The 25287-nt window shown below is 48.0% G+C and overlaps 1 protein-coding gene and 2 long non-coding RNA genes across 6 annotated transcripts in view; 1 reads left to right on the forward strand and 2 right to left on the reverse strand.

Moving 5' to 3' along the window:
• LOC309640621 overlaps positions 1-25287 on the reverse strand; it is a 487501-nt gene that overhangs the window by 158571 nt on the left and 303643 nt on the right. The window lies entirely within an intron of this gene.
• Positions 1-25287, reverse strand: part of CHST11 (carbohydrate sulfotransferase 11) — a 282761-nt gene that overhangs the window by 137967 nt on the left and 119507 nt on the right. For all 4 annotated transcript variants that reach the window (XM_082419504.1, XM_082419502.1, XM_082419503.1 and 1 more), the window contains exon 2: positions 12262-12347. In XM_082419504.1, coding sequence (XP_082275630.1) covers positions 12262-12347 — 86 coding nt within the window. The remainder of the gene's footprint in view (positions 1-12261; positions 12348-25287) is intronic.
• LOC309640632 overlaps positions 1-25287 on the forward strand; it is a 230781-nt gene that overhangs the window by 111921 nt on the left and 93573 nt on the right. The window lies entirely within an intron of this gene.

Consider the following 25287-nt stretch of genomic DNA (forward strand, 5'->3'; position numbering starts at 1 on the left):
GGGGGGGGGGGGGGTGGAATTGGGGTTGGGGGAGGGGAGAGGGTGACACCTCAAAATGTCATTTGGAGGTAAAGGCTGAAGTGGGGTAGGGGAGCACGGAGGGTCTACCTTGGGTGCCTCCTTCCTGTTTCCTGACGACGTGAGGTCAGGGACAGCCCAAACCGTGAGGAGAACAAACTCAGACTGCGGCCACCCAAGGGAGCTCAGCTCCTCACCCAGCAAATCCCCTTCACCCCAGGAACTCAGCACCCAGAAAGGACGAGGCCTTTTAAAGGCATCACAGTGGCCTTCGCTTCCAGGGTCCCCGTTCAAAGTCACGTTTTTTTTCTCCAAGTTGAGCCAGTTATGAACATTCAGTGCATCCAGGGGACCCGAGAGCTCCCTGCCCCTGACAAGCACCCCGTGCAGCATAAACACAGCATGTGTCTTCTAAGTTTCCAGAAAGCAACAGCGTGCCAGGCTCCACGAAAGGTAGGGACCTCTTCTTGGCCTCTGTCTCTGAAATCCATGCAGACTCTGTACCCCCTGTCCTTGGTCATCTAATACACGGACAGCTGCTGCCTCTAGGAGCCCCCAGGGAGTGGACTGTTCTCTCAGGAGCCCTCTCCAGTTAACACTGCTGCAGACCACCTGGGACCCTGTTAAAATGCAGGTTTCCATTCAGCAGGCTGGGGTGGGAGCCAAGGCATTTCTAACAAGCTCCTAAGTGATGCCAAGGCTGCTGGTCCCCAGACCTGTCTTTGAGTAGGAAAACAGCCAGAGCAAGTGGTTGTCAAACTGGGCTGCACACTGGAATCAACTGGGAGCTTTTAAAAAAGTACCGACACCCCCAGAAATTCTGATTTAGTGGGTTGAATGTGTGGATGTTTTAAATTTCCTTTTTTGCTTCCGAAGTGCAGCCAAAACAGAGACCCTCTGCTCTAGAAGACGGAGTTCCCTTTTAACAGGTAGAAGATGAGCCAGCTACGTGGAGCCCTGCCTTCCAAGTGATCTGAACTTCAGCTTGCTCACGTGTCCCCAGGATCATTTCCTCCTTTCTGGCTTTTGTGCCTGAATAACAATAACAGCAAACAGCGAACACCTATGTCGGCCTCATTCTGTGGATTCAAATTCAATCCTCACAAGCGCCCTGTGAGGTAGGTGCTAGTATGTACTATCCTCATTTTACAGGTGAAAAACCTGAGGCACAGAGAAGGTAAGCAGCTTCCCCAAGTCACAGCTGGCAGGGGGTGGCTCTGGGGTTCCAGCTGGTTCTAAGGCCCGTGCTCTTAACCACGGCTAGGGAGGGCCTCAGACATGCCCCTTTCTCTCAGAACTTTTCCCCAAATACTGGGACAGGATGTGAGGCCTGGATCCAAGCAAGTAGTGAGCTGGCCGAGCTCTCCTTAGCCAAGCCCTGCATTGGCGAGACGCCGTTACAGCTGTGGGCGTATCTGTGGACATCCCGTAGGGCACGGGCTGGAGATGGAACAGGCGGGCAGAGCGGTTTCTCCAAGAGTCCAAATGACTGCCAGAACTGTATGCTGGCCATTTTGTGGCTTTCAACCCCTGACAGAAGACAAAGGGGAGGAAATATTGCAACAGGCCATTTTAGGCAGCAGCGGAGTTGGCCTGGGCGTCCCACCCCTGTGGCCTGTTCCAGCTTCCTTCCAGAGCAGCTCTGCACCTGCCAAGGCTGGAGCAGGGCCAACCTGGCGGTGTCCTCTGGCGTGGTCATGTAGACTATCAGCTGGAGACACTGGAGCTGCAGACCTTTCTAGAAGTCAGGAGCTACAGTCAAACCAGTTTTCACGCATCCCTGGGCTGTCGGTCCTCACCAGAGGGGCATGGATGGGGTGCCCGCCCAGGAGGGACGGTGCTCCAGTCCCTTGAGAGTCAGGACACCCTCTCCCCTTAGCTGGTGTTTATGCAGGGGAGGGCAGGACCAGATGGTCCTCCGTGTGCCACCTCCCCTGTGTCTTTGCTCAATCGGGGTGACAAAGGCTACACAAACACAGGAGCACATACTCCCACGTGCACATGCCTCGTCTAACTTCCTGGTCCATCTACGCTCCTCCAGCATCGAGTACCAAACTCAAATAGAACTTTGTTTTGTGATGGTCAGTTTACTGGCCTGAGTTGCCCACTAGAGTATGAACTAATAGAGGGCAAGGACTTGCTTGCCTTAAGTGCCCCAGCATCCAGCACAGCGCCATACACACAGCAGGTGTCAATGGTTGCACTGCGCCACCCCTCCCCTGCCCAATCCATATGTTGAAAACCTAGCTCCGGTACCTCAGAAGGTGACCTTATCTGGAAAGAGGGTCACTATAGATGTAATTAGTTAAGATGAACTCCTATTAGAGCAGGTGGGCCCTGATCCACTACGTTTGGAGTCCTTATAAAAGAGAGATTTGGACACAGACACACACACACACACAGGGAGAACGTCATATGAAAACAAAGGCAGAGACTGGGGTGATACTTCTACGAACAAGGAAAGCCGAAGATCAGCAGCAAACCTGCCAGAAGCTAGATACGGGGCATGTAACAGATTCTTCCTCGGGCTCCCATAAGGAACCAACCCTGCCAACACCTTGATCTCGGACCCGCAGCTTCCAGAAATGGGAAACGATACATTTTCGTGGTTTAAGCCGCCTAGTTTGTGGTCCTTTGTTAACGGCAGCCGTGGGAAATGAATACGGTAGGTATGTAATGAGGGAGGGAAGGAAAGATGGCATCCAGGAATTTCAGTTCCATTTCATTCAGTGCATTTTTACTGGGTTCCTACTTGTGCCACCTGCTCTGGAAGAAGGAGGGAAGGAGGGAGGAGGGGAGGGAAGGAGGGAGGAGGGGAGGGAAGGAGGGAGGAGGGGAGGGAAGGAGGAAACAGGGCTGAATGTGGGCTGTGTCCTGAGGAAGGGCGAGGTCTGGATTCAGCAGTCCCCTCCCCGACCCTCCCGCCATTCCTTCTGAGTTCGGGACTCACTTTCTCCAGTTCTTTCAAGCATCCAGTTCCCTGTGCCTGTTCTCTCCACGCTCCCCACACTGTCACACGCCCGTCTCAAGACAGAATCTTATGAAACCGAAGCTGAGCAGTTAGGACAGCGCCGTGATGCTGAGCAACTTCCTGGGCCGCCGCTACCGCGAGCTGGTCGGAAACTGGACGCCCACGGTGGGCGTGTGGGGCGCCATGGGCCCCGTGGGACTGGTGTGGGCCCCCAGCTGGCGGCTGATTCTGGACTGGATGCCCTACAACAGTGGCAAGTTTAAGAAGGACAATTAATTAAACCGACGCCCCTCAGACCCCTCTGGAATCTGGTGGTGCTGCCTACTTCCATCCACATCCGAAACAGCCCACGCTCTTGGGATGGACCTCGAGGAAATACACAGTTAGACCTTCTATGCTTGTGAAAACAGCTTCGGTGTGTGAATGCACACAGCATTAAACCTCTCTCTGAAAAACTAACAAACAAAACCTAAGGTAAGGTGTAAATGACCAGCATGTATCTAAGTGTCAGCCCTTCCATGGTTCTTGCACTTGGACTTTTGGAAGGATGTTTTTTAGGAGAAACATCAGGCCTCAGCCTGGAGTGGAGACGTCCTCTTCAGACCAAGGACCTACTGGGCCCCAGCAAGCCTCCCGCCTTGATGGTTGGCTGCCTCGGCGTCTCTGGGGGCACGAAGCCCTGGTCGCCTCCTCAGCATGATCTCCATACACCGGGCTTGCTCAAGGCCCAGGGACAGGCGATTCGCTCAGTGCCAAGCACCTACTGAGCTCCTTTTCTGTGGCTGGCTGGAGTAGCCACAGGGTACCAAGATGAATGACGCAGCCCTTGCCCTCAAGAGGCTCAAAGCCTAGTGAGATCATTTCAAACACATAAGTGTCACGAACGAGGGAAACATCGGCATGGGGGTGAGGACAGACTTGCACTGTCCAGTATGACTGTCACCAGCCACGTGTGGCCATTGAGCATGTGACATATGGCCAGCCCCAAGTGAGATGTGCTGTGTCAAATACACAGGACTTCAAAGACTCAGTACAAAAACAAGAGTGCAAAATATCTTAATATTTTTATTGATTACACGTAGCAATGATCATACTTTGGTTATACTGGGTTAAATAAAGTATATTATTAAAATGAATTTCACCTGGTTTTTGTTCTACTTTTTTAAATGTGGCTGCTGGAAAATTTCGAATAGCATATACAAGTCACATTATATTGTGAGTAGGCAGCACCATTCTAGAAGGACATTTAACCTGAGTTTGAGGGGGGGCAGGTGGGGGGAATCAGGGGGAGCTTCCTGGAGGAGTTTTCATCTGAGCTAATATGAATTTAAAAAAACAGCATCGACTGAGCAGCTTGCCACATGCCCGGAACTTGCTATATATATTCTAATTTAATCCTTAATAACTGAACAGTTAGTATTTTATTCCTACTTTATAAACAAGGTCGGAAGGGTTTGAAAAGGTTCAGCTGTTGGCCCCAGAGTTCACAGTAATTTGTGGTGGAGGCAGGGTAGAAACCCTGCTCCCCACCAGACCTGCAGGTCAAGAGGGAGGCCGGATGGGGGGAAGCTGACGCCCACCCCACCCCATCCCCCCACCCCGTCTTTCCTACAGAGAATTTGAGAGCAAGTCAGGGCTTTGTCTCAGCTCTACCCATTCCAACAGGGTTAAAATCCAGTTGGCTGAGAAGCTCCCTGAGTTGTATAATTTACAGAAAAATCAAATTATGTAGAGACCTCTTATAATTGAGGGTAATTTAGGAAATAACTTTCCAAAAATGGCAGATTTTACAGCTGTGTTACCATTTGGAAATTGCTGAGGTCGTTTTGTCACTTGAGTGCCCTCCTCTCATTGAAATATGCCAGATTATATCCACACAGCCTGACACAGAAAAACCCCATTAGAGCACCGAGCTATCCAGATTTGAATATACTGGGTCAAATTAGGCTTCCAGAAACAGAAAAACTGCCTATAAAAACAGACTGAATGAAACGTGGACCTCGCATTAACACGGCCCAGAGATGGTCTTATTTAACAACTATTAATGAGGCACTTAGCTACGTGCTGCGGGTATGACAGACACAACCACAGGAGACCTTTGAAACTTAACAGCTGAATCCGCCCATTTTCCAGGATGTGGGTTGAGTGTACACATACACACACACACACACACACACACACACACACACACACACAGAGGCACTCATGGCCTTAAAAATCAGCACAGCAAGCTTCCCTATAACTGAGTCTACCAGACACATAACATAAATCAAAATTTTTAGGTAGTGCTCATGATGAATAGCTAGTAGCTTCCAGGCAAGAGGAAATCATCTATCTTATTATTATTCAACAAAATAATCTTATTATTATTATTTCAAGTGCACACCTGCCAAATGTCTGAGCCTGCAGGACAGGGACCAAGCATGGTCCCAGACCCCCTAAGAGAAGTCCCAGGTGACCTAACTCAACCCAGATCACTGACGGCTACTGACTATCGCCAACTCTGCCCTGGGCACCACCCTAGGTGCTTTTCATACACGATTTTAAATCTCACAAACCTGCAAGACAAGACTGGTATCATGCTCCTATTTTACAGATAAGGAAATCGAGGCTTGGAGAGGTTAAGTAATTGCCCCACGTCATACACCTGGGCTGGGATCCCTCCCTTCCTTCCAGCATCCAATCATCTCTTCCAACCCGAATTGCGTCCGACTCTAGATTCGCCATCTGTCCAGGCTTGATTGGAAATCCGACCAGGGCACCTTCCCTGGTTCAAGAATAATGAAGCCACTGGCCACAGTGGAAAAGGCGGCCCATTGTCCCCGGGTTTTGCAATGGGCTCTGCTCATCTATTGTAATTTGCAATTAATAATGAAGCATTCTCCCAAGTGCTGTATGTAAGATCAAGTTGATGTAATATTTCATCTTTGCCAGCCAGCTGCCGTTCTGCTAGGCTGACAGTAAGTAATATCTTTGCATAAGGAACCGGTCCACAACTAAATCAATTAATCCCTCTTCGGCTGGTAGACAGCTGTTGGGTCAATGCAAGATAATTAGAGGGACTCGTCATTTACCAGGTGGTTGGTGATGAAGGGATTAATTGACCAGAGTTGGGGGCTGTACAATGTCTGCTCTCTCTTGCCTTCCCCAGTGGACACGGCCATTCAGCATTGTTCTTCCTGAACGATTCTCAAGGCAGAGAGCCCTTTCTCCCTTTCATGCTTATTTGTGAGACTGAAGCTGATCTTTCAGAAGCGCCCACCTGATGTCTGGCTTGGAACAAGTCTAGGTTCTCCTTCTTATGGGATCAAGCGCTCAGTGGCTCAAGTTTCGTTTACACAGGGCTCCACCCAATATTCTGCCCTCGGGCTCCACTTTTTGGGTTTGTTCACAGAACGAGTCTCCAACACTCAGGGCACTGACGCAACAACCTTCCGTCCCATGCAGCACAGGAAGGAACGTGGTCTCCGTGTCCTGGTGGATGAGGCTGAGTGCAAATGATTCACACGGGCCTTCATATAGAAAGACAGTAGGAAAGATAGAGAGCAACCTCAATGCACATGCTGTGAGTTGCTTTTCATGTTATGGGTTATGCAAGAATCAGAGAATCTAAGGTTTTAAAACTGGAGGTGCCCTTACAGAACCTCCAACCCAGTGCTTCTGAGCTCTGGTTGCCCATCAGAATCACCTAGGGAACTCTGAAAAATACTGACACCCCAGCCCTATCCCAGACCAACAAATAAAATCAGAATTTCTGGGGGTCTGGGCACTGGTCATTTTTTCAAAGCTCCTGAGTGCAGGAGGTGTTGAGAAGCACGGGGCCAGTCCAACCCCTTCATGTTACAGATGAGGAGGCTGCGGCCAGGAGGGGCCAGACCTCCTTAGAGAAGCCCCGGAGTTCACAAGTGGCCAAGTGAGAAGCAACAGCTGGTTTGTAAGGTGCACACCATCTCCAGGGGGCTCCTTGGGACCACCAACCTGCCGGTGGCTGAAGACTAAACCCTCCAGAAGGGCGAATGAGCCTTATCCAGCTGGTACCAACCTGCCTTGCCTGCCTGCTCTCCAATCAGCTTCCAACATGCTCTTTCACGCCAGCTACAAACCCCTCACCATTCTCTGAATGTGCCATGGACCGTCGCACCTGTGCACCTCACTCCTGCTGTTCCTTTGCTCTGGGAAGCTGTTCCCTCTTCTCTGTCCGGTGAAGTCTGATGTGTCCTCAGAGGCCTGGCTCAAATGCCACCTCCTCTAGAAAGCCTCGCACTGTGCCCTGTGCCTTAAAGGGTTAATTGCTCACTCCTGATTCTCCCATAACCTTTCAGAATGCTTCGATCACACAGCACTTGTCATGTTCTATTACCTACATGACTCTCTTCCTCACGTCTTTTTCCTCTGTTTATCCTATGAACATCTGTAGACAAAACGAATCTTGGCAAGCCTTGCTCAGAAAACTATTTAGGTTGGAGCTAGAAGAGTTTCCCACCCTCCCTTGGACAATTCAAGCTTTTTTCAATCTAAAACTTAATCAAAGACCCCAACTTCCAAATGTCACCAAGCTGTGCTATCCTACAGCAGAGTTCTTGGGGGTGACTCCTGCTTAGTCTGGCTCCAGCCAGGAGACAAAGGCCCCTCCAAAAATATCATGTTCAGTGAGAAGAAAAAATCTGCAACTGTTTATTTGACATCTACTGTGCATTCCATACCATTCCATGAGCCTTGGCCCCTGCCTTTGGGAATTTTACAACTATCCTGAGCATGTCCCTGATCTCAGCTTGAGTCACCATGAAAAAGAATCTCAAGGGAGCATTTTTCCCCCTGAGAAAGATAATGGGATAGGCTCTTTCCCTCCCACTATCTCGCCAGGTCAGATAGGCCCGGCACTACCATTTAGGGACTGTGGGATCTTGGCAAATTGCTCAGTCCTTCTGAGCTTCAGTTAACTTACCTGAAAAATGGGGCTATCAGATTTTAGGATTGTTGTGAAGATACCATTAGATACGTGTGGAAAACACCTAGAAGAGTCACACCTAGAAGAGTCACTGACGTGTATTATACATTCAATGAACAGTAACTTTCTTCCTTTCTTTCTCCCTTCCTTCTTTCCTTCCTACCTCCCTTCTCTCCCTCTCTCCATTCTTCCTCCTCGAGCCTACCTTATGGAGAAGTAAATTTACTTTTAACACACTGAAGATTGCACCAATAAAGATCCAATTTTATTATTATAATAAAATGTTGACTGGTCAAAATATTATATTGACTGGTCCTCAGAGGCCCCTAGGAAGGCCCGCACGCCCCTGGTACATGAGTGAAGACCGCCTAGACTCAGCACTTAGGAGTTCCTGGTCAGCCCCTGGGCTGAGTATCTGTATTCTCAGAACGTGGTAATCACAGAGCAAGTATAAACGCTAAAGAAAGAACCAGGCAGGGCAGGGCTGAACCACATGAGTGATGCTGGGAAGATTTCAGGGAACCCACGGGAGGACCGGGAGGTGGGCGAGGCAGGACTCACCCTCGCTGGCATTTTAGGGGCAATTATGCCCTATTAATGGCTAACGGCATAGCTCTGCCCTGCAGTCTGAGCTGAGCCGGGCGGCCCACAGATGTGCTCGGCCCACAAATATGCAGCTGGCAACTCTTGAACTTACGGTGACTTGACGCCAGCTGATCTGATCAGCAATTACGTTTTATTTTGGGGCCAGGAAGACAGCAGAGAACCAGGAAAATTATAAGACATCAGAGTGCAGTTTTTCTAAGAATGTCAACTACAAACTTTTTTTTCACCAATTGTTGTTTTAATGGTTAGGGGTTTGTGAGGCACTAAAATAAGAAAACCTTGGACACTAAAATCAGATTATAGCCAATTTTCCTAAGGGAGCTTTTAAGAGTTTGTCCAGTGAAAATCTGGATAAGATTTTTCTCTCTCTCTCTCTTCTGTTTTTTGTATGGGGTAATTCCTGCCAAGAGAACTTTGCTGGTGCCAGTGAATACAGCATGGAGATAAATGCATCTGTAGTTCGTCCTGGATCTGAATCTTTACTCTGCTTCTTACAAGCTGTGTGACAACCTCCTCAACCTCAGTTCTCCCATACATAAAATGGGGGTGCACTACCTAGCACGGGGCTTAATACAAGCACTCCACGAGATGTTTGTAGGCATCTAGATAGCATCTGGCCTACAGTATCAGTTCCTGGTAACTAAGATGGTGCTTCTCGCCATTGTGTTGGTTTTCTTATCATCTAAAATAAACAGTTCCTATTTTCACCATTATATATCAAACCCAAATCACCAGTCAACATAAAATGGGGAAACGGCATCTCCGGGAGCAGTTCAGTTTCTAGCAATTACAGGGCTTGTCATCTGCCTCTGTGATAACATCAATCCAGGCTTAGCGGCTTCCACAGCTTGGCTGGTAGGGGAACACGAGAAACCACAACCAAGCCCCAACGGATGCAATGTTTGCTAACGTCTCAGGGACACAAAACCCTACTCAACTCAACAGAAACTCCTGCTCCCTTCTCTGCTCTGAACTCCCCGGCTCACGGCAGCCCCAAAGATCACCAAGACGGTTTCTCTGAGAAGCGTCACCGACGGAACGTGCGTGGGAAGAGAACATAATTGCAGCTTGTAAAGGAAACCAGCCTAAGAAAAAACATCCCGGGACAACATCCCGAGGAAACGGGGAGATCCTCCTGCAGGGACATTTTCCTGGTTACCAGCAAAAGGGGCCAGACAGCTTGCCCATGAGTGCTTGACGGAGGCTGATGACTCACCCACCTAGGCTCTCACAAATGGCTCCCAGAGCTGCCTCTCCAGCCCCGTCTTCCCTCCCGGGTCCTAGGCTTCTAAGTGAGCATCTGAACCCAACACCACCGGATGGAAGGGATGAGCTCTACCCAGGAAGGTTCTCTCTCCTCTGACTGGTTTACAAATGGACCAAACAGGGTCCCCCTCACCAGATAACCCACTCAAGCCAGCTCTGGGATAACAAGGAGAACCAGACACAGAAGGCTAACCACACACAGGCCCTTGCTCACCCTTCTGTGGCCAGTGCCTGGCACTGTGCTACACATAGTGGGCACTCGTAAGAGTGCGTGAAGAAATGAACGAGTGAATGCATGAATGAACCTGGGAATGAGCAAACTCCATTAAAGGCACTGAGCAAGGCACATCTTTTCACGGAAGGCTGCAAGGCAGGAACTGTCAGCGCCGCGTTATAAAGGAGACAGGCAGTCTCAGAAGGTTACATGTCTTGTGCTCACTCACACAGCTGATAAATGAGACCAGGCTTCGAACCCAGGTCTGACTCTAAAATCAAGGTTTCCACGAGTGAAGCCATTCTCATGACCGTGGGGATGACAGATCATGTTTCCATAGCCCCTGACACATCAGAATTATTTCATCCTCCCAGCGTTCCAGAGAGATGGGAGAGCTGACCCCTACAGAGGACTCGTCATGTATGCAAGGTTGCACAACCAGCTGGAGCTGAAGTAGGAATTTAAACCTGGACTTTCGTTCTTTCAGTCACAGACATTTGGGGCCACCCACTACAGGGACACAAGAGTGACAGGCGCAGACCCAGTCCATGGAATTCCTGCCCAGAGGGGCATCTACTTCAGAAATAGCTCCTCCCATGACACCCATGTGCTGCCCGTAAAATTTCCTCAGGAAAGCAGGAGCACTTCAATGGTTTGGTTTTGAAGTAGAAAATGATCTGAGAACAGAGGACGTCAACAGAAGAGAGGGATGCTTTGCATCTCAATAGCATGTGTTGTTTCAACATGGCTTGCCAGAAATCCTCTTCCCTAAGACCAATGCGTGAACAGGCTGGGAGACTGGCCTGCAATAATCAGATTATTTGGGCACCAAACAAAACCCAAATACAAAATAACCAACAAGGAACTACTGTGTATAGCACAGGGAACTATACTCGATATCTTGTAATAATCTATAATGGAAGAGAATGTAAAAAAAAGGATACATATTTTTATATATATATATGTATATATATATATGTATAACCGAATCACTTTACGGTATTCCTGAAACTAACACAACATTGTAAATCAACTATACGTCAATACAAATTAAAAAAAAACAAAAACAAAACAAAATACAAATTCCCTGCTGCGTCACCAGAGAACCCAGTAAAGGAGGCCTCAGGCAATCTGAGTTCGCAATTACCTGGCGAATCTGGCCTCATCCCACTGAGCTCCAAAGTGGTGGGCTGATAGGGGAGTAAACTAACACGGTTAGGCCACCCATTTTGCACAAACTCAGGAGTCCATTTTTCCAGACGGGAGTACGGGTGAAAGACAGGATAGAGATGTGGAATCAGAAAGTTCTCAGGCTCATCCCTTTGCAAGACTTCTGGGAATTCATCACTTTTGGGGAACCAAGCAGTTTCTTCCTCTAACAAGCACCTTGGTCCCCAGAAATACTAAATCAAGAATTTGATACAAAATAAACCTCAAAGATTACAGCCAAAGCAGTACATTTTCCCCACTTTCTCACCAGCTGTCAAAGGTCAGCTAATGGGCCACTAGTTGTTCATTCACCAGTTCTTGGCATCACAAGCTAATTCATGTTCCCGCAAAAGGACCAGCCTTGGAGTCTCCACGTCAAGACCCACACACACCAACAAGGCCATCACCGTGGCAACCAGGCCTCCTCCCGTTGCTCCTAGCTTTCCATGGAGGGCACTTTGCCTTGGTTGGAGCTTATTTTGCTCAGAGAGGAACTCTTTTCATAATCAAGTCCAACTTACTGTGACAGTCACTTAAGCAAAAAGTCTCCCCACCCAAGGGAGTCTTGTCAAACTGACACAGTGAGGTGCAACTCTTGGGGACATCGTTGGGCTCTAATAACCAGACGTGGGAGCTGGGTGGTGAGTTCACCCCCATGTGAGCCTTCTTTGGGGGTGTCAAGGGGGAGACTGCACAGCCTGGCAGGCTCTGCAACTTCAGAGTCCCCTTGCTGGCACCTGCAACCGTATGGCTCTCAGGGATCCAAAACCTGGGCAGGTCTGAAAGCTCAGTCCCGCACTCTACCAAGTTGTTCCTCTCATTCTAAATACCTCTCACTAGAATTTCAGAGCCATACTATAGCAAAAGGGTGACCAAGAAAGCAACCACTTAAGGTAAAATGCCAGGCAGGGGAGGGAAGTTTCAAATACCCAAAGACCAGAATTTGGGAGTCTTTCAATCCCTCTCCACCCCCCAAAAAACTGACACATGGAGACCAAGCTGAGAAGCAAGGACGTTTCCAGGGCTTACCTGGGTCGGGTTGTAGAGTTCCTGCAGGGGGCTTCGGGACCCCTTCCGGCAGCAGATGTCCACACCGAAGGGGTTCCTCCGCATGACTGAGGAGAGAAAGTGAAGGCTCATCAGAAATGAGCAACAAACGTTTGCTGTCTGACCAAGAAAAGGGCACAGAGGAGGGAAGAAGAAACAGTTGGCGAAGGAAGAGAGAGAACAGGCTTCCGGCTGAGCTGATCCTTTGCCTGGTGCCGTGGGGGCCCATGGGTCTTCCCTGGCCTTCAGGCTTGCCCACACCCAGAAGGACATAAATAATGCTGAAAATTCTGCCCAGCAAATCCTTCAGAAAACAAGACAGGCATCTAAAACACTGAACTTTTGCAGACGACATTGTAACGGTTGTCCCAAGAGAGCGAGTTCTACCAACGCCAGACTTGGTGCTATTTTTAAAATTCGGCAGCCTTCTCCCTCCACAATCAGTTATGACCTCTTATTCCTGGTTCCCGAGCTGGGTGGTGAGTTCACCCCTGTGGGAGCCCTCTTTCGGGGTGTCGAGGGGGAGAATGGCGCAGGGCCTTCCCCAGGCGGGCTCTTCCCACTGGTAACTCAGAGGGCCAGCCTCCCCAAAGCCTCTTGTACATTAGGTTATTGTTAATGACAATATCAGCTTGAGGCAGAAAGGATGCGGGTTTATGGTTCTGGATGAGATTTACGGTTTATGGTTCTCATTGTAAGGATGAGCACTTACAATGAATAAAAGAGGAGGAATTAAGTGAACTTCTCAAAAACCCAACAGCTTTGAGGATACCAAGAAATGTTTTTCAAAGGAAAAAAGATTCTTTTTTCATTCCTCTTGTTCACAAAACACCCTCTCATGAAGCCCCTTGCACAGAGTTTAATACACAGTCACCCTCCTGACAATTATTTGTTGAAGGGAGGGAGGGAGAAGGAGGAGGGAGGGATGAATTAACAAAGGAACAAGTGCTTCCTTCTCATATAGGAGGCCGTTTTCCTGTGGAATGACATTGTAGGGGCAGGGGGGGGGAACAAGGAAAGCAGATCCTTTCACAGGCCTGAAGAATTCCCCCAGGGCTTCCCTGGTGGCGCAGCAGTTGAGAATCTGCCTGCTAATGTAGGGGACACGGGTTCGAGCCCTGGTCCGGGAAGATCCCACATGCCGCGGAGCAACTAGGCCCGTGAGCCACAACTACTGAGCCTGCGCGTCTGGAGCCTGTGCTCCGCAACAAGAGAGGCCGCGATAGTGAGAGGCCCACACACCGCGATGAAGAGCGGCCTCCGCTTGCCGCAACTAGAGAAAGCCCTCGCACAGAAATGAACACCCAACACAGCCAAAAATAAATAAATAAATTAATTAAATTAAATTAAAAAAATAAAGAATCCCCCCAGTGTAGTGGCAGTAGGCAGGACACTCCTGAGCAGACAGCCTGGGTTTGGATCCTGGCTCTACCTCACACCTACTGTGTGGCCTTAAGCAAGATACCTAACCTTTCTGTGCCTGTTTCTTCCTCTGTAAAATGGGGGTGAGAAGAGGACCTCACTCCCTGCGTTGGTTGTGAGGATTAAATGAGTTACTACTATATGCAGAATGCTTAAGCCTGGGGCTGGCCAAAAAGTGTCTGTTACAAATTTCTGAAGCTACTGGAGATCATCAACTAGGTCTGCACAGAACTTATGACAAAAAGCGCTTGCCTCCTGGGAGGGAAGGTGGAAACTTCTTTATTCTCAAACCATCAAGGGAGCTGCTGAGAAGTTACCAGACCTCAAGCCGGGCTTCGGGAGTCTTACAGGAAAGCCAGGCAGATGGGGAGGGCTGGCCGGAGGGGGATAACTCAGGCCCCTCTGCTCAGAAGCCAACCTGAGGTCAGAATAGCGAGGAGAGCCATCTCCACAAGCAGCCAATTCCTCTGGAAGGTCTCCAGGAGAACTGACTCCTTCTCATGCTATTCTCCTTTGACTCGTCACTTTGAGCCCCATGGAAACCCTGAGAATAAATCATCAATTCCAAGAAACTTGAAGCTGTTTTCTCTCACTTCCTTTGCCTCCTAGAGCAGGGTCAGCCAACCTTTTCCATAAAGGGCAAGGGAGTATTTGGCTTTGCACCACACAGTATATGGAAACTTCTCAACTCAGCTGGGGCAGGGCAGAAGCAGCTCCAGACAACACACAAACAAACAGGGGGGATTATGTGCCAATACAGCTCCATTTCTGGCACTGAAAGCTGAAGTCCATGTAATTCTTACGTGTCAGGAAATCTTCTTTGGATATTTTTCTTTTCCCAATCATTTCACAAAAACAGGCGGTGGGCTGGATGTGGCCCCTGGGCTGTCGTTTGCTGACCCCTGCCCTGGGGTAGGCAGTACAAGCCCCAAACACACCCGACGTGCCCTGCAGCCCTCTCTGGGGAGGAGGGGATCCTGTGGGCAAATGTCTACACATAAAAGCCATTAGAATCTGAGTAAGTGGTCCGGGAAGACACTGGTTCTTTGTTCTTCCACGGGCGTCTCCACAAGAGGGGAAAAATCCACGTTGTGTTTTTTTTAAATTTATTACTTCATTTTTCATTTCCACCCAAAACGAGGTAAACTGTTAACTGCACACAGGTTGCCCTCAGAGCACAAGGACACAGCAACACTTCAGGGGAGACAAAACAGCCGTAAAACTTGTAAAATTATGCCCACACCGTGCAAGATTAAACTCTCCCCATAGAGGCAGACAGTCTCGCCAAGACCTATGGCTACGAGACCGCCACGGAGAAAACCCCACCACAGAACCCATTAAAAGTCAGCTTTTATGGGGGGGCAGTATTATCTAATTGGTTTCTTTTTCTAATACAAGGCCTTTAAAATGCTTTGACCTTGTGGGCCCTTTCCCAAGGCCGGCCGCCCTCGGGGCCTCCTGCAGGCCTAGCCCGTGACTTCAGTGGGTGCCCCACGAACCAGCTCTGGCACCCCAGGCCACAAAAGCCAGGTCCTTGGGTGCTTTTTATGGGGCTGATAACAATCCCACCATTTATGGAGTACGCCTTGTGTGCCGGGCACTTGGCTCAGCCTAATCCCCCACACAGTAAAGGAAGTACCTGTATTTTCCAGATAACCTCTCTGAGCCTCCCTTAACCTCAGGAACTTGACCAAGGTCAAGGCCATGCAGGGAGAAAGTTGCCAAGCTGAGACTCCAACCTGATGACTGAGCTCTTTCATACCAAAATGATAGCAATGAGGGCCTACTTGCTAGGGCCTGGGAGGCAAAGGAAGGGCCAGCGATCACGCACATGGGTTTATTTACCCTGTGTGCCTAATGCATCACAGGAGGTCGAGTGACCACCACACGCAGAGGGTGGCAGCTAACATTTGGAGGGCACCCACAGTGCACCAAGCACAGCACACATTTAATCCACATAACAACCCTATGGGGTGGGCCCACTACTGTCCCCACTTTACAGATGGGAACACTGCGGCACAGTAAGGTTAGGGAACTCGCCTAGGTCTCGTGACTAGGAAGAGATGAAGACAGGATTCTGACATAGGCAGCCCATGCTCTCGGCTGCTAGGCTGGACCAACGGCAGGTGTCAAGTCCACCATCTCAATAGTTTCCTCCTGGCCCCAGACCTGGTTGGCTGACCGCTTCTAGGACAGGTGATTTAAAATGTAACCCAGTGTTATACGAGTCATCAAAATGATGTGATGTGACAGCCAAACTATTAACTAACAGTTATTGCCCATATTCATTTTCTTACTGAAATTTTTATTAAGCACCTAGGATATGCCAGACATTAAGTAAGGGGGGGGGATAAAAACCCTCTCCATCTTATCCATGTTGTTTCTCTGATGCTTGGCACACAGTAGGTACTCAAAGAGGTTCATGAATGATCTAGGATTTAAGGCTTCCTTTACACTCATCAGACAGATTGTTTCCTGCTATGTAAAAAGGAAACTGCCAGTATCAACAGGCTGCTGTTATTTTTTTCCTTTGAAAATGAAAGGTCTGACGATCAAAAGCCCTAAGAAAGGAGTCCCTGAGGACATTTAACGGTGGCCTTCCGCTGCCCACCTGACACCACAAGTATTATTTAGCTACAGCACTTGTTTCCTCCTTTCTAAACTCAAATCAATGAAATGCAAGACCATTTTATAAGAATCTAATAGGTTCAATTCACAGTATGATTTCTTGGACCCAGAAACAGTTGGGTATACAGATCTTCCTTGACTTAGGATGAGATTACGTCTCAATAAACCCATCGTAAGTTGAAAATAATGTTAAGCTGAAAATGCACTTAATACACCTAACCTACCAAACAGCATGGCTTAGCTTAGCGTACTTAAAACATGCTCAGAACACTTACATTAGCCTACAGTTGGGCAAAATCATCTAACACAAAGCCTATTTTATAATCAAGTGTTGAATATCTCATGTAATTTATTAAATACGGTACTGAAAGTGAAAAACGGAGCGGCTGTCTGGGTGCAGGATGGCTATGAGCGTATCGGTTGTTTATCCCGGTGATCGCGTGCTCACCAGGGTCTGTGGGCCCGCAGCTCCCCAGCAAGGATCAGATCACATATCCTAGCCTGGGGAAAAGATCAAAATTCAAAGTACAGTTTCCACTGAATATGTATCGATTTCACGCCATCGTAAAGTTAAAAAATCGTAGGTCAGATCATTGTACGTCAGGAACCGTCACTTTTCCAACATACATGAATGAAGCTAAAATTAAAACCAAGCCACCCACGCTTGCCGCTTCACGCTATGATGAAGAGAATGCTCGTAAGTGGACGCTCCACTCCCAGTCGGCTGAGAACAGGTGACAGAAGTTTACCGAGTGACAAAGGAGGGAAGCCCGCCTCATTCCCTGAGGGGTTTCCTGTGACCCTGCCTGTGCAGTTAATTCGGGTCTAAAGACATAAAACTAAAACGCTGTGGGATCCGGGGTGGAAACTTGCTTTTGCTGCACCGGAATTCTCAGCTGGTTTACAGTCCAGCTCCTTCAATTCACAGAAGAAACTCAGAGAGCTGAAGCATTTGCCAAGGTCCCCAGAGCAGCCAGCGGCAGAGCCTGGGCTGGAACTCAGGTCTTATAAAATACAGCACTAGCTAATAATAATAATCATGAGAACTAGCATTTATCGAGAATTTACCAAGTACCTGATGCCTGACTCGAGGAGAAGTCTTTTTTTTACATTGCTTCATTTAATTCTCATCAAAACCCTATAAGTTAGAAGTACTGAATAATAGCATTTATTCCCATTTGACTGTTAAGGAAACAGAAGCCCAGAGAGATTAAGTAACTTGCCCGAGGTCACACAGCCAGCAAATGGCAGAGCAGGTAGCAAATTCAAACCTAGGTTGTTCCCGGAACCGGAGGTCTTCATCACCTTATCATGCTATCGCTAAAGGCAGGCAAAGATGTATTTACACTTAGAGCTCCCACCACAAAAATCAGTGCTCTCAATTCCCTCAAGATTCGAGGTGAGGCACTTCTGTACTAAATCACCCAAGTCCAGATGGGTCTCCACTCCTCCCGCTGGCCAAACAGGCCTAACACCCAGCAGACTCCGGATGCTTTTCAAATCCCCTCATTTGCTAAGAGCCTGGGCATGCTTCCTCTGTTACTGTACGCTCTAAGCGCACAGCAGTGATGCAGTTACAGAGGTGTTTTCTCCCAATGCACCAATTCCTGCTGGTGCCCTGATCCAGTACGGTCCAGCCCGTCTGTCAAAAGGATGTTGGAATGGGGCAGTGTCTGAGTCAATCTCATCAAGTCAGGAGAAGGGCAAGCGATACCCGACTCCCCGAGAGGGAGCCACTTCCGTCAGGACGGGCTATGCTGCTTTCAGCTGTGGGACCCACAGCTCGCCCTGAAAGGCCCTACATCACAGCTCTCCCCCATCCGCTTCAGACGTCACTGTGCCAAAGGCACACCAGGATGAGATGGTCACCCAGCTGCACCCTGTGGAATGAGAAGGTTCAGGCACTGGAGTCCACCGGAACCGGATTCAAGTTCTAGGTTAGTCTTGGGACACTGGGTCAATGTCCTCATCTCTGAAACTCAGTGTTAAAATGCAGCAATAATGCCTAAATCTTAGGGTGGTTGTGGGAATTAAATGAAAATGTAAAATTACCTGGGACCTGGCACCCAGAACCGTCCATGGGAAAAGTCAGAGGCCTGATCTCCTAGCTCTGCCACCACACGAAGCGTCTCCCTTTGAACACGGTCTCCCTGGGCCTCAGATTTCTCCTTGGTCAGGTGACGAGGTCAAACCAGAAGATGTCTGAGTCCCTTCTGACTCAAAGTTCCTAATTTCTAAGCACAGGACAGCAGGAGGTCTCCCTGGAGAACCTCAGGTTAAAAAAGCCCTAGAGAAGACCTGGGTATAAGGGGCAAGGGTGGAGGAACAGAGGACCCGAGTGGAGGTTAAGCAGGATTGAGGGAAGGAGGGAGAGAAGAGTATGTGGCCAGGAGAGGCTGGGAAAGGAAAAGCAGTACTTGGCTGTGAAACAGGTGTTCCATCAATTTCTTCCCAGTTTACAACCCACTACCAAAGGTTGGGATGAAAAGGTTTTTCAAGTGGAAAATACCTTCTACAAATAATAGTAATAGTAAAAATCATCATTATTATAAATGCGGACCCTCTCCCCCCAAAAAGCCCTATATGGAAGCAGAGCTGGGTGGTCTCCAGCACGGGCCTCAGGGGCAAGCTCTCAGAACAAAACCCTCTCATTCCAGTCGCCCAAGGGCTCTGGCCTGAAATTCCACTGGGGGGGAATCAGGTTAGGAAATCCCAGAGCGGGAAGAAGGCAACCTTGTACCAGATGCACACGTGAACCTCGCCTTGAGGGATTAACTCACATCCTTCGGAGTTCAGCATCGACCTTGGGACCACCACTCTCCTTTTAAAATGCAAAGGAAGAAACCCCCTTCGAGGCACTCGCTCACACTAGAACTTGAATGTGGTTTGTGGCTGGATCTCTGGAAGGAAGACTCAGAACTGGAGAACAGAGGAGGAGAGAGCGAAATAAAGGGAAGGGCGGGGAAGGGTGGGAGAGCAATGAAGCTCCAAGGGCTATTCTACATCACACTCTGGCTCAGAACTGGCTCCAGCCTAAGCAGCTCTCTGAGAGGCAAAGAGAGGTAAGCAAGACCCTGTAAACACTATGGTACGGTCTGCTAAAATTTTTTTAAATGCTCAGGAGGAATCTGCAGGTCTGTGTGATGTAGTTTTATCTCAAGGACTCTGAGCCACTTTGAACCCATGGGCCCAGACCTCAGCATTCACTGTCTGCAAAGAATTAAGAATCAAAACTCTCCAGCAATCCCACTCCTGGGCCTATATCCGGAGAAAACCATAATTCGAAAAGATACATGCACCCCAATGTTCATTGCAGCACTATTTACAACAGCCAGGACACAGAAGCAACCTAAATGTCCACTGACAGAAGAGTGGATAAAGAAGATGTGGTACATAATAAACAATGGAATATTGGTCAGCCATAAAAAAGTATGAAATAATGCCATTTGCAGCAACATGGATGGACCTAGAGATTGTCATACTGAGTGAAGTAAGTCAGACACAGAAAGATAATATCATACAATATCGCTTATATGTGGAATCTAAAAAAAGGGTACAAGTGAACTTATCTACAAAACAGAAATAGAGACACAGATGTAGAAAACAAACTTATGGTTACTGGGGGTAAGGGGGAGGGAGAGATACATTGGAAGACTGGGACTGACATATACACACTACTATGTACAAAATAAAAAACTAATAAGAACCTACTGTATAGCACAGGGAACTTTACTCAATACTCTGTAATGGCCTATATGGGAAAAGAATCTAAAAAAGAGTGGATATATATATATGTGTAACTAATTCACTTTGTTGTACACCTGAAACTAACACAACATTGTAAACCAACTATACTCCAATAAAAATTTAAAAAAAAAAAATCAAAACTCATGTTTAGAGACTGAGGGGTTCTTAGCCCCATCTGACCACCCCTGTTCATTTTCAGAGGAAAAAACTGGGCCCCAGGAGGGCACAGAATGGCCAAGGGTCCCACAGCAGGGCTGGGAGAGCAGGGCCAGGCTTGCCCTCCCCTAGGCTAGCTGGTCCCCTCCAACTCGGGTCCCTGGCGGCCAAGCCCCACGCTACCTCATTTGCCCCTCTCTATTCCCCTCTAAGGGAGTGCTTAGTGCATAGTAGATACTCACACATTTGTGTCAAATGAATGAAAATAAACCAACAGGTCAAGTGACCTGAGGGTTTCACCAAAGAGATTTTTTTCAGCTATCAGGCCAATCCACTTACTAATAACAGAAGAACAAAGAAAAGAAGTTGGCATGTTCTTTCCTAGCAAACTTCCTCAACATTCTTTCATTGGCCTTCTTAGTCAGAGGTTAAAACAAACAAACAAACAAAAACATAAAGCAAAATGAATGATGTGTTCTCGTGGATCTGTCGTGTGCCTGAAATGAGTTCGACAAGCACTCACTCCATAAACGTTAGCCTGTCTTACTGTCTCTCCTTTACTCCTCACAACCACCCTGGAGGTAGGTGGAATCACGTCCATTTTGACGACCAGGAAACTGAGGCTCAGAGAGATTGAAGAATTTACCAGATGACACAGCTAGTGAGTAGCTCAGTTGGGATCCAAACCCCGCAGGCTTCCCCTACTCCTCTGAAATGAGACACGTTACAGCTCACAGACGTTCAGGACAGGAAGAGGCCAGGCAAAAAGGCAGTCCTGAATATTGACCCGGTGTTCTCCAGCTAACCAGGACCTTCAGGTGTTTTACAGACACTCAGCACACTTGTGTTCACAGGTGACTTTTCAGGAGCCCCAAACACTGAGGTGGGAGCCGGGTTCAGCCTAAGCTGCCATTAATACCTAATTAATAAACTTCAATTTTCCAACTTCCTATTCCTTCCTTCTCACAGTCCCTCCAACAGGGACATCCCAGAGCCATTCAAAAACATCTCCAGATCTGCTTCTCCTTATTGGACACCCTACAAGCAGTGAGAATAATGAGGGATCTGGGGTTTTGACTTGGGACTAATCTGAACCCTTACTATAGCTAATTCCCATGTCAATCTTCCCTCCTACTCACTGTAAGCTCCTCAAAGCTCCTGATGTCTAACCTGTGGCTGTAGAACTAAAATGAATTAAACTTTCCGGAGATGAAGGTCAAGGGTATAAATCTAAGAATTAGGTGAATGCGCTTGGTATAACACAAGAAGAGAAAGAACACAGCTTCATCTAAAAGCCAGGAGATTTACTACATAGAAACCTTCCACTGAGGGATTCTGACACTCGGCTTTGAAGAATATACTGTATACATTACAACACTTACCTGCCGGGAGAAGAACTCGGCTATCACATACACTCACCAAAATCCACGGCAATCAAACCACCCCCTCTTTTAGATGATCCTGCCCCTTCTGTGAAAACGTGCCCAGAGCAGAGGGTTGTGCCAACTTCCAAAAAGCACAAGGTCCCTGCCCAAGTGCAGCCAGCTGTCGACCAGATAGGTTAGTACAGACAGAGGCACATCTAGGACAAGCAGGGTCTTTAGAGACCAGCTGGTGCTATGACCCCCCACACCAGTGAAGGGCCTGGGTATGTACAGCCGGGGAAAAGCACCCTCAGCATTGGTTCTGACTGAACAACAGACATGGCAGGAAGCAAAGCTCAATAATGACCTTTCTGGCCAGTACAGTTTGTGGTCCGCCTACTGAGAGAGCATGGAAGAGTCGAAGGAGAGAAAAGGGGGGAGGATGGGGTGAATCCAGTGGAGCCCTCCTCACCCCAGCCCCATTTCACAGGCCAGGCAATGGACACAGGGCCATAAGGGACTCACTCCAGGCCCCATGGCTCGTTAGAGGCAGAGGTATGGCCAGAACAAGGGTCTCCTGACTCCTGTTCCTCGTCCCTTTCTCCTTTTGAACCCAGTTTACACGTGATGCTCTGGTATTTTCTATTCTCTTCTATTTTTCTTTAATATTAGTACAACTCATTAAATTGATTTTACAACCTACCGATGGGTCGTGAGACACGGTTTAAAACTCCCCAACTTAGACATCTTGAAAGAATCCGGTCAGGGATAAGAGTGCTCGTTTAGGTTCAGCCTGGGGTTGCTGAACACAAGAAACACTGATAAGGAGAACTCATGACTTCCACCCCTAAAACGTCCCTCTCCCCGATGTTCCCCATTGTGGTAAACACCACCACGATGCACCTAGCTGGGCAGACTCAACAGCCAGGAGTCATTCTTAATTCCTGTGCCTTACCTGCCATCACCCCCTCCCCCCATCAGCTCATCTTGGTCCCTAACACCTGGTCCGAGCCATCATCACCGCCCCTGGGGCTAGGACGAAGTCCTCTTAACTGGTCTCCCTGCTGCCATCTTGGCCTCCCTACCCTACTCCCTATCAGCAGCCAGAATAACCTTCTCAAAATATAAACCAGTTCACAACATCCTCTCTGCTCCGAAGTCTTCCCACCATCTTAGAACAAAATCCAGAGTCCTTTCTATGGCCCAGGAGGCCCCAAGTGACCCACCTGCCCGCTTAGCACCTCTGCTCTAGCAACCACCATTCTATGGTACCTTCTGTCTTTATGAGTTTGACTCCTCTACGGACTTCATATAAGTGGAATCAAACAGTATTTGTCCTTTATGTGTCTGGCTTATGTCACTTAGCGTAATGTCTTCAAGGTTCTTCCATGGTGTAGCACGTCAGAATCTCCCTCTAAGGCTGAATGAAATTCCACCGTATGTATATCCACATTTTTGTTTAGCCATCCAGCCACTGATGAACACCTGGGTTGCCTCCGCCTTTTGGCTGCTGTGAATAATGCTGCTATGAACGTGGAGGTACAAATATCTGGTTGAGTCCCTGCCGGGGTTTTGCTTTCTAAGCTGTCTCACTGGGACATGGAGCGTGAACCCGAGATAGGCCAAGAGGCTGCTGGGTGAGTGCCTTGACTGGTGGCCTATGAGTGGAATGTGAGGACGTTAGGTGGTCACAGGAGCGTGGCTCGCCGGGCGTGACCTCAGAACCGTGGCCTTGGCGCGAGACACCATGGTCTGCAGTCAGCTGCCACTTTCACTGGGTCTTAGAGCAGTGAGCCCAGTGGGCGGGCAGGGAATCAGAATGGAATGAAGCCCCCAGGTGGGGTTTGGTCTTCCGTGGGGAGACATTTGAATCAGGCAGTAAGTGACTTGAGTCTGGGTCATGGGTTACAAGAGCGCCCACTCGGAGGCAGAGCTCAGCTCCCCAGCCGGGGGTCAGCTCACAAAGACACTTCCAGCCACGGAGGCAGTAACCCCAAAAATTGCTGGAGGTGACCCCAAAATTGTTTGAGACATCAAAATTGCTTCCTTAAAAACCCAGCATGATTTCAAATTAGGTACCAAAAAAGTCCAAAACAGGCAAATATAAAGACACAGAAAGTAGGCTAGTGGTTGTGTAAGGCCGGGCGTAGGGAGGCAAGGAACAGTAAATAGATGCAAAAGTTCTTTTTAGGGTGATGGAAATGTTCTAAAATTAGATTGTGGTGATGGTTGTAGAACTCTGCAAACATACTAAAATTCACTGACTTCTACACTTAAAGTAAGTGAATTTTATATGTAAATTATATCTCAATAAGGCTATTATTTTAAATAAGTACAGAAATGTTTAAGAAGAAAACCCATAAGATTAATATTTTTAAGATTTTGACCTACTCAAGTAGGAGGAGTTACCCTGCCTTACCAATATGAAGGATTTAATTGAACAATTTATTTGACTTGAGATTTTAAGTTGAAATCTTCTACGTTTACATATAACACTTGGAGCATTTAAGAAACTTAATGTTTATCATTGAGGTATTAGATTTATATTATTTAAGTATTTGTTTGTTAATCAGACATCTGAAGTACTCAAAAAGGACATTAAGTATATGAGATTTTAAGTGCAATTTAAAACGTTAAAAGAAGGTGAAGTTTGTCCAAGGGTCAATGATTAATCAGAGGCTATCCTAAATGTAACTTAAAATTTACTAGATTTATGAGTTGCAGAGTAAGATTCTTAACTTAAAGGCTAGCTTGCTAGATTTATAACTTAAAGTTCTTTAAAAGCTTCTCTTGTACACGACTGTCATACTCAGTGACATGAAAACGCTCACATTAACAGAGGATTAACAGGAATTGGCACCTTCGGGCTGGTCTCAGGGTGGAGACACTGAGCATCTCAGGTGAAGAGAAGCAGCCCCCAACCCAAACCTCACCACACATTCCTGAAAGCCCCTACAGCGGTGGATGAATTTTACTGTTGAGAAACCTAAGAGCCTGTGGAAAAACACAGTCCAAGGAATTAAATTGGCAGTTAACCTAGGAAAGCCCTTATAAATTACCTTTTATGGTCACCTAAATAAAACAAGAGAGACAGCGCGGCGGTCCGCATCATATTAATTACATTCTACACACCTGGAAGGAATAATTAATGGGCATGGTACAGTTAATTTTCATTTACCTTTCCTTGCCTGCTGGAGAATTTCTACATTCTCCCCTGCAGTTTTCTTGGAATGCTTATGAATTTATTTTGCAGTGATGCAGATAATATGCCAAAATACTTTCTTCCCTGTGGCTGGTGCTCCAAGTCTGATTTTACGACTGGAGACATTTATGTCTGCCTCTGGGCTTCCCCCACAGCTTCAGAGACACGGTGTAATGAATAACTCGGCTGCTTGAGAAGGGAAATATTCTAGGTAACCCTTCCTCAAGCTACTCAAGCATGGCAGGGCATTAACCCCAAACCTACTCCTTAAAGCCATCCCCACAAAGCTAGCTGGCTCCGGGCAGGATCATTTCACGCTGATAAAGCCGGGCTGTGCCGGGCACCCCCATCTCTTGCACAGGGTTCCTCCACTCGCTCCCAGCCACACAGCCTCTTCAAAGGCCCAAGGGGATTCTCGCCCATCCTGTGTCTCTCTCAGGGCCATCTGGTCAAACCTTGCTCCTGCCTGGGCTCCTGCTTTCTTTCCCT

Source organism: Balaenoptera physalus, assembly GCF_965194825.1.
Source record: "Balaenoptera physalus genome assembly, chromosome: 13".
Classification (NCBI taxonomy): Eukaryota; Metazoa; Chordata; class Mammalia; order Artiodactyla; family Balaenopteridae; genus Balaenoptera; species Balaenoptera physalus.